Source organism: Geospiza fortis, unplaced genomic scaffold (assembly GCF_000277835.1).
Source record: "Geospiza fortis unplaced genomic scaffold, GeoFor_1.0 scaffold54, whole genome shotgun sequence".
Lineage (NCBI taxonomy): Eukaryota > Metazoa > Chordata > Aves > Passeriformes > Thraupidae > Geospiza > Geospiza fortis.
Genome location: NW_005054301.1, coordinates 6251367 through 6260429, shown reverse-complemented (window position 1 = coordinate 6260429; position 9063 = coordinate 6251367). Strand labels below are relative to the sequence as shown.

Genomic DNA, 9063 nt, shown 5'->3' with positions numbered 1-9063 from the left:
TGTCCTTGTAGGGGAAGCAGAAGAAGGCGCGGAAGTACGCGGTCATGAAGCGCATGATCAGCCTCCGGGACGAGCGCCTGTGAGTGCGGCTGCGGCTGGGCCCGGGCCCCGGAGCGCCCTCGTGTCCCGCTCGGGAGGCGCGGCAGGAGGTCCCGGCCCAGGTCTCTCGGCCCCGGTAGCTCTTCCTTATTCCTGTACCCCGGTAATGCCTGTGTTTCTTTGCAGTAAAGAGAAGGACCGCGTGAAAGCGCCTGTGAAGAAGAAGGAGGACCCGAGTGCCATCAAAGAGCGGGAGGTGTAAGTGCTGTCGAGGCACTGGGGAAGGAGAGGAGGAAAGAAGGAGGGAGGGCTGGCCACGCTGCAGGCTGAAGCTGAGGGTATTTCTCAGCGATACTGTCAGAAGAAAAAGTGGTGCCCCAAACCGAAGGATTGTGCTTGGGAGGCAGCAGGAGGCCTGATGGGTTTTTCTGCTCATTACCCGTCTTTCATTCTATGCAAGATTGTAGGATTGGATGTGATGTTAAATGGAATTAACTGATTTGAATTCTTTGTCTTCCTGGCAGCCCCCAGCATCCCTCTTGTTTGTTCTTCCAATATAATACACAGCTGGGCCCCCCTTACCACATCCTGGTTGACACTAACTTCATCAACTTCTCCATCAAGGCCAAACTGGACCTCGTGCAGTCGATGATGGACTGTCTCTATGCCAAGTGTGAGTTTCTACACCACCCACAGCTTCTTCAGACCACACAGTGCCAGTGTGCTCGTAATGTGCTTTGTCAGCCTCATGCCACTGGCTGAGAATAACAGAAATCTTGCCAAAAGAATATGTGCTATAATCATGGAGCTGTGGTAACCCTGGCAATGTCTCTGGTTTCAGTCAAGTAACAGTTTTAAAATGCTAATCTCATCAAAGGTAGAATACTAATAACTTAAAAATCTAAAATTACCATGGCATGCTTAAACTTGGTGGCTCTACATTTTATCACCTTGCAACATTATCAGTTGTCACTGTAAGTAATACATTATAGAGTTCCATGATGTTTCTGGGGCATGTGGGCAGTGTGTAGGGGTCTGGGAATAAATACTGCTTTGTTTTAATGCAGGCTTTTTTTGCATTTAGGTATTCCATGTATCACAGATTGTGTAATGGGTGAAATTGAGAAGTTAGGACAGAAGTACCGTGTGGCATTAAGGTAGGTGCAGGGTGTTCTCTGTTTCTAGAACTTAATGCTTTAATATAAATAAATGAAAAACACTTGCTGTGACTGGTGCTCCTACACTAGAGGGTGATTAGGTTGTTGCAGGGTCCTGAACCTGGTACTAAGAAATACTTAACCTATAATAACTAGACAAATTGCATTCTTTTTTTTTTTTTTTTTTTAGGTCATTTCAGTTGACCTTTGTCTACCATTTATTCCATCCCTTCATCCCTTTTTTTGAGAACAATGTTCTGTATATCACAGAAGGGGGTGTTCTTGTTCCTCCATGCTGTGTTACTGTACTCTCTGGTCTGATTGCTGTGATGCTGCTTTTGATGTCCCCACAGAATTGCCAAGGACCCTCGGTTTGAACGCTTGCCATGTATGCACAAAGGAACCTACGCCGATGACTGCTTGGTGCAAAGGGTCACTCAGGTATTCCCCTCCTGACATTTTCTATGCTGTGCTAATATACTAAAAATTCTTGAACCCTCCTAATTACTGACTGACTTAAATTTCCCACAGAGTAACTATAAAATCTCACCAAGGGGCATTTTCAGTTCTAAGACAACTTTATTTGATGCAAGGTATTATCTTCCCTGAGCATTCTTGTTGTATAGAACAGCATCAAGAAGCACTTAGGATGGGAGAGCTGTCAGCTTGAAAGGCTGGACAGAATTTCAGAGATTTCTTGAGTGTATTTTGATGGGCAGAAGGATGTTATTAATCTGCTGTGGAATTCTGTACAAGTCCTGGTAATGCCTTGCTAAGGACTCTCAGCCTCCTTGTGTTCAGTGAGCTCAGTGAATAGGAACGTTTGGTCAGCCATGACTCCTTTCTGGGGTTCACTGGTGTTGAATCTGACTTGCCTTCTGGTGTTTTGCAGCACAAATGTTACATTGTGGCCACAGTGGATAAAGAGCTCAAGCGGAGAATACGAAAAATCCCTGGAGTGCCCATCATGTATATTTCCAGGCACAGGTAAGGACCCCCTGACAGGGAGGAATCCTGCCCAGTGCAGTCCTTGTCTGACAGGGACTCTTCTCTCCTTCATTGTCTATAGTGCAGGCTGCAGTAAGGGCCTGTTGTTTACAAAGAAGTTGAAGTACAGCTACTGCTGGGAAGAGACTGGTCACAGACCCATTTTTATTGCAGTCTACATGTTCACTTGTAGAACATGAAGAAGTGGTTTCCTTAAGGCCAGTGTTTTCATAAATCAGTTTTGCTTACCAACAGCAGCAGGACTACCAGGCAAATGCATTCTACAGGCTCTTGAAGAAAAGAACCATTCCTGTTCCATATTCTATTTGGTAGCTTTGTGCACCCTCAGCCAAGAGACTGAATTTGCTTCTTAACTAAAAACCAAACCAACTCAGAAGGATACTAGTGCAGCATGTTGGAAATTAGGAGCTTGATTGCTATAGATATGTAAGGTTTTAACTGATTTATAATTAGAATGTGGCTCAAAATATTTTTCTTTCAAAACACCTTCTCTCCTTATTCACTGTGGCCATGAACTTTTGAGAAAGGCTGCCAAGGGTGGTGATGGAGTCACCATCCCTGGGGGTGTTCAAGAAATAAGTGTACGTGGTACTTAGTGCCATGGTCTAATTCTCAAGGTGATGTTCAGCCAAAGGCTGGACTCTGTGAGCTTGGAGATCTTTTCCAATCTAAATGATTCTGTGAATTATAAGTTGAATATCTAAGCATTTATTTTCTGTGCTGATCTGCTCTTAAATCCTAAATCAGATCTTACAAAACTGCAGGGTTTTTTCCTTCTCTGGAGATGGTGAGTTTTTGAGATGTCTGATTGCTGAGTTTAAGGTGAAGAATAACAGCAACCTTATGAAGACTTCTTACTTTCAGAAGTAGTATTTTTCTTCCTGGGGATCTGAGCTGCAGATAGAAATGCAACAATTGACTATTCAGTTTACCTGTAAGCCTGTTGCTGCATGGGTGTCACAAATGAATGCTTTAGTTCACTTGAAAAATCACTGGCAAAGGTACACTGGAAAAAGCAGCTTTTAATATAAGATTGTAGCAGTGTGACTTTAACAGAGTTTACTGGCAAGGTTCGTTCTATTACTACATGGATGAAACATACAAAGGAAAATTGACTTAAAATTACTGTGGAATGTTGTGCATAGAGACCAGAAGTGCAAAGGACAACCATCCCATTGAGTCACGAGGTTCTGTAAGGATCGCCTTGCTTTTCCAACTCCTGATGGAGTCCAGGTGCAGCTGCATCCAATCTTAGTCCCAGACTTGGTCAACAGTCTCTGTCTTAATTAGATTTTGGAAGCGTTGAATCATTGACTAATTTAACATTTATAAAGTGATTCAATAGGGTTTACTACAATTATAACAGTGACTTAATTATATTTTCAGGAAGCAATGTTCATACTATACTCAGTAAAAGGTATTTCAGCTAATTCACATGCTTGCACACTGACATAGACGTATAGGTAAATGTATAAAGGTACCAGTTAAAAATTCCTCTCAGCTTCAGTGAAACACATGGAATGTATCTGCATTTCTCAACGGGCAGGGCTTGAGTGACTGTCCTTCAGCCATCTCAGCCTTGAGCCCAAGATGCTTTCTGCTCAGAGAGAGGTGCTGGTGCAACCCATGGCAGCCCAGGAAAGCTCTAAGGGCCTCATTTAAAACCACTGCTTAAAGGGTCACAAGATGATTGCTTTTAGTCAGGCATAAATTTTACATCTTGGCCATTATCCAGATTGGTAACTAGTGGAGTTTCCAAAACTCTGGTAACATTGGTACCATTCCACTGAGGCCATGACTTAGATAGGATTGTCAGAGGGCGACTGGCAGTCTCATCCTTCAGCATAGACCAGCAACAGGAGTTCCCAGTACAGTCAGTGCTGTTCTCTGACCTTAGTCATGCAAGGCTTCCTGGTATGCTCAAGGGATGCTTCACCACCTAACTCATTACACATTACACAAAGGCCAAGGCCTAGCAGGGATCCCTGAGGTGGTAGTGCAGCCCTGAGGAGGAAGAGGGGTTAGATTCACCACCACAGTGAGGAGGGGAGCAATGTGGAGTAGGTTGTCTTCATAAGTTTTCCTTCCTTCTCAGGTACAATATTGAGAGGATGCCAGATGATTATGGAGCTCCCCGATTCTAACCTGTCCAGTCAAGCCATCAATGCCCAGACTGTGAGCCAGGACAAGGGTCCTTCTGATTCTACCCTCCTTCTTTCTTCTTTTGTTGGAACTCTGCTCAGAGGACTGTGGATAACACCAAACTGACTTCTTAACCTTGTTTTTCTAAGAAAAAGCTATTTTGAAGAGTCTGGTTTTATTCATCCATCTTCTGCCTTGGTTTGATTACCTACAGCTGGGAGAAGCATATGGGAAACAGAGGGCAGCAGGACCAGGAATGTGCCTAGCTCTGCATCAGGGCCATTGGAAAACATTATTTCAGCATTCTAAATTAAATATTGATGATGCAACTCTGACTGAGAATGAAACCACAAGAGATTTTAAGTTTCTTACTGCTGCACCTGGAGTATACCTGGAACAAGTATTCCTTTGGGAAGCTACCTCACACCTGTTCAGTCAAATCAGAATCTGCATTCTGCAGAAAAGACATCAGATCTGCACCAGTTGGTGGCTTTCTCTGGAAAAGCAGTCTAGATTTTAATTCAGAATGTATAGGCTTTTATTCAACTGCACAGTGAATGAAGTTTGTTTAAACCTCCTCTCAGACTGCTCTTTCTGTCCTTGGTTAGCTGGCAGCCCAGTCCTTTCCTTACATTTAGAGTGATGGAGGGCAGGGTTGGGTCGGAACAAGTCTTTCACTCCTATTTGTTTGGGTCCTATGCGCCCCAAAGCCTTATCACTTTTGTTATGTATCAGGGACAGAAAAGGAAAGTGTCTAATGGGCAAAGGTATTAATGTGGGCGGGGAGCACAGTCGTTGTGGAGGAATAAGAACAATGGTTGCAGATAAAGAGTCTTCCAGAGACCTGCAGAATTTGCTGCAGGGAAGAAAGTGGTCAGGGAGGGAGGGAAAAGAAATTATTAAACCACATGAAGAAATGTAGGGGGAAAAGTATTTCAAAGCCATAACTCAGCATTCTCATATCTCCTCCATTATTCCTTCATTTTTAGCAATATAATTTGCTCTTACAATCTCTGCTTTGTGGTAAAGAGAGGGTCACCAGGAGCCAATATGCCAAAGCACACTTCCTGGCCAAAATGCTGGATCTGTAGTACAGGAGAAGACTAAAAATTTATATTCTTGGTATAATTAAGAAAATTTCCAAACCTTAAGAGCCTTAGCCTGTAGTCCCTTACACTGGTTTGGCTGCAGAGGTGGCCACAAAGGCCAAGAGCATCCTTGCCTGTATCAGAAATAGTGTGGCCAGTAGGGCTAGGGAAGCAATCCTCTCCTTGTAGTTGGTGCTGGTGAGGCTGCACCTTGAATCCTGTGTTTAGTTCTGGGTCTCTCATTACAAGACAAGACATTGAGGTGCTGGAGCATGTCCAGAGAAGGTCAGTGGAGCTGGGGAAGGGCCTGGAGCACAAGTCTGATGAGAAGCAACTGAGGGAGCTGGCATTTAGTCTGGAGAAAAGAAGGCTCAGGGGAGACCTTATCACTCTACAACTACCAGAAAGGAGGGTGTAGCCAGGTGGGCATCAGTCTCTTCTCCCAGATAACAGGTGACAGGATGAGAGGAAATGGCCTCAAGTTGTGCCATGGGAAGATTGGATATTGGGAAAAAATGCTTCACTGAAAAGGTGGTCAAGCATTGGAGCAGGCTGCCTAGAGAAGTGGTAGAATCACTGGGCCTGGAAGTGCTGAAGTGTGGATGTGGTGCTTAGAGACATGGTTTAGTGGTGGATTTGGCAGTGCTGTGTTGATGCTTGGACTCAATGACCTTGGAAGTCTCTTCCAACCTTAACAGTTCTATAATAGCTGAACTTAGCTGTCTGTATGCTGGACAGCATGCAGTGAGGATTATTTCCTGTCTTTGGGAAATGCTCTGACATCCTGGTAACTTCCTTGCTAGCACCATACCTCTACAGATACTGCAGGAAACTTGGGGAACACATCAGACCTTCCTATTGTGCTATCCCTGTGCTTGTTGCAGGTTCACCTATTAAACATCCCTGAAATAACAGCATACTGACTCTTTAAAAATTTAGCCCCTTCCAGGCTATCACAATCAAAATTAATTTTCTCCACCTCTAGCCAGGAAGAAAGCAGCCAACAATAGAGAGATTTTCCAGTTAGTATATAATACATACATTTCAAAAATAATATCCTTAGTTTTGTTCTTTCAATCCAGTCTGTATTTCTTTAAGCTAATGATTAAGTATTGTCATGAACAATTGAAGCCCGTGTTTATTCAAGTGAGGACTGAGAAACAGTTGTAGGATTAGATCTCTGTAACTTGCTTTTCAGAGTAATTCTAGTTTTGAAAGACTTCTTTGAGTCAGTAGTTAACTAGAATTGTTCCAGTGCAAATAACTTCACTTGAATTAACCTAGTGGAAAGAGACTGGAGAAGAAAGGAATGGACACCGTTGGGGTAACATTTGAAAATAGTCTTTCTGGCACGGAGGAGGTCAAAGGCATAGCAGCCTGATAAATTTGGGGAACATATATCTGCCAGCAGAATGCTTTTTGCGGGGACTTCATGAAAATATATGTATTTAGCACAAACGGTGGGTAGGCATCAAACTAAATGTGCTCATTTACTGAAATCTTTTATTCCTTTTACTCTGCCTTGTTTTATTAAAAGGAGGAGGAATCTGGAATAGGTATAGGCAGTTGCTAAAGATGTGTTAGGAGGGTTGGAGGATGAGCAGAAGAAAGTATTGGCAGTGAGCACACCCATCAGGAAATTTTCATTAATTGAGTATAATTGGTAAGACAAAAAACTTGGCTATTAACTTGAAGAGCCTGGTCAGAAGATAAATAGGACAGGAGAGTTGAATGATTAAGTGCTTCTCCTGCAATGCCAGACAACCTGTGTACCAAACACTTGGTTCAGAAGAAAAGGTTTACTCCACACACACAATGTCATCCCAGTGTCTGATCCAATTTACAGTGTGTCAGAGGAGGAAAGATCATTGTCACAGGAAAGAGTTTGGTAAACTAGAATATTTTGATGTTTCTACAAATGCAGAACTCTGTCAGTCCGAACCAGAAGAGAAATTCCTTTCTGACTCAACTCTGGCAGTTGGCTTAAACCTGCACAGGACTTAGATGCTTGCAGTGTAATTAGAGAATTCAGCCTCCCTGCTAGCATCCTGTCTCCTGCTGTAGCAGGTTTCCATAGCTTCAGAAGACAGAGAACATACAGGAGCACCACATAAAGAAAATCTGAATATATGCAAAGAATGGTAAAAAAGAATTTCTACTCCTTTTTGGAGCCACCAGAAGGTTTAAGATTACTACAGCCTTACCAGATGAAGGAATTTAAGCTGCTGATCCAAGATGTGACCCTGGTTAATTGAGGGGTAACTAAATGTGGTATAATAGTGTTTAGAAGCAGGAAGAACATGAGCTATTAAAAAAAAAAAACAACATGATGGCACCCATTAATGTTACAGACTGAACAGAATAAAAGAATAAAAATAACATATTCTGAATAGAAGAATCAGGGCATAATGTGAATTTAACAGGGTTGGTTTTTTGCTAGATTGGGTAAAGTAGTTTATCTTGTTTGGTGGGAGTCAACTGTACTGCAACCCAAACCAATTTGAATATTGAAAATCCATCTGTAAAGTTATTTGGAAGTTACATTTTGGCTTCCACAATGTAGGCTGGGAAGCAATTGCCCTGAAAGTGTTTAGGTACACATATTCCCTCATAAGGGAAGTAACAAGTCTCTTGACAATATTGAGTAACCACAACAAACAGCAAAAACAGTAGGAGACACCTGCCTGCAGGAAATAACTGTTAGTAAGCTGATCACAAGAGAACTCACATAGAGTGAATAGATCAGGAGGATAAATTAAAGGATGTTTGCAACAGAAATTCCCTATATTGGAAGGACAGGGTTTCAAAAGTTTAGTGAGTAAACTGGGCCATTGAACTCAGGTATATAAATGCTAAGTACAGTATAATGGACAGTAGATGCTAAAAATACAAATGCTCTCTGAAAGTCGTATTCACTGCAAGAGAAATCTAAACAGACCATCCTAAATAGAAAAGGATCAATAGTCACCTCTAAATGAAAAGAAGGGATACTAAAGAATAAAAAAGACAGTTCTAGAAGTATTGAGATTGTTTTCTTAAAGATTTGCATCTCAGTTGAATTTAATAAAATATTTTCTTGCAGATTCGTGGTGTATCTCCTCTGTGGATTTCCTGAAATTTAGCAACAAATGAACATAAAGTCTAGCTTTTCCACCAGAGAGGATAAAGCTGCTTCTCTACCTAACAAAGTGATTTTCTCGACATTTCTCCTGACTGAAAAGTCTTAGGACCTTTCTTCTACACCTGCCTTTCTCCACTGGCTGGCGATCCTTGATTCAGCCGGCATGAGCTTAGATAGTGAGCATGACAGAAATTGCTCAGGGTTCCTGTGCTTGTAGAGGAGACGGAGCGGGGGCATCGCCGCGCTGCTGTGCTGCAAGCCCGCAGCCGCCAGGCTCCACTGCCCAGCGACTGGAATTCACACACACACTCGCCTCTGCCCTGCCACAGGCGTTCAGCACTTGGCATGAGTCATTGCTAAGTGCCTACAGAACATATTTGTACGTTTAACTCGTGCTTCAGCGCGGGTAACCGAGGGCACGGACGCCGCCGCCCCAGGGACACCACGGCCCTCGGGAGCGTCTTGCCCGCTATACACAGCCTAGCTGGCGGAGCGCCTGGCGGCAACC

The 9063-nt window shown here is 43.1% G+C and overlaps 1 protein-coding gene across 1 annotated transcript; it reads left to right on the top strand.

The window, feature by feature from the left end:
- On the top strand, nt 1–4924 carry FCF1 (FCF1 rRNA-processing protein). The gene is made up of 7 exons (XM_005417472.2): nt 1–79; nt 226–297; nt 564–712; nt 1124–1196; nt 1550–1637; nt 2089–2183; nt 4300–4924. Exons 1-7 carry the CDS (start codon nt 45–47, stop codon nt 4346–4348), a joined length of 561 nt encoding a protein of 186 aa, XP_005417529.1. The 5' UTR covers nt 1–44; the 3' UTR covers nt 4349–4924.
- Nucleotides 4925–9063: the final 4139 nt, after the last annotated feature.

Bases quoted from the DNA above. Each gene is read 5' to 3' on its own strand.
- FCF1 (XM_005417472.2), top strand. From the start codon at position 45: ATGAAGCGCATGATCAGCCTCCGGGACGAGCGCCT. The intron at 80-225 runs GTGAGTGCGGCT...GTTTCTTTGCAG, and splicing joins AGCCTCCGGGACGAGCGCCT to TAAAGAGAAGGACCGCGTGA. The intron at 1,638-2,088 runs GTATTCCCCTCC...GGTGTTTTGCAG, and splicing joins TGGTGCAAAGGGTCACTCAG to CACAAATGTTACATTGTGGC.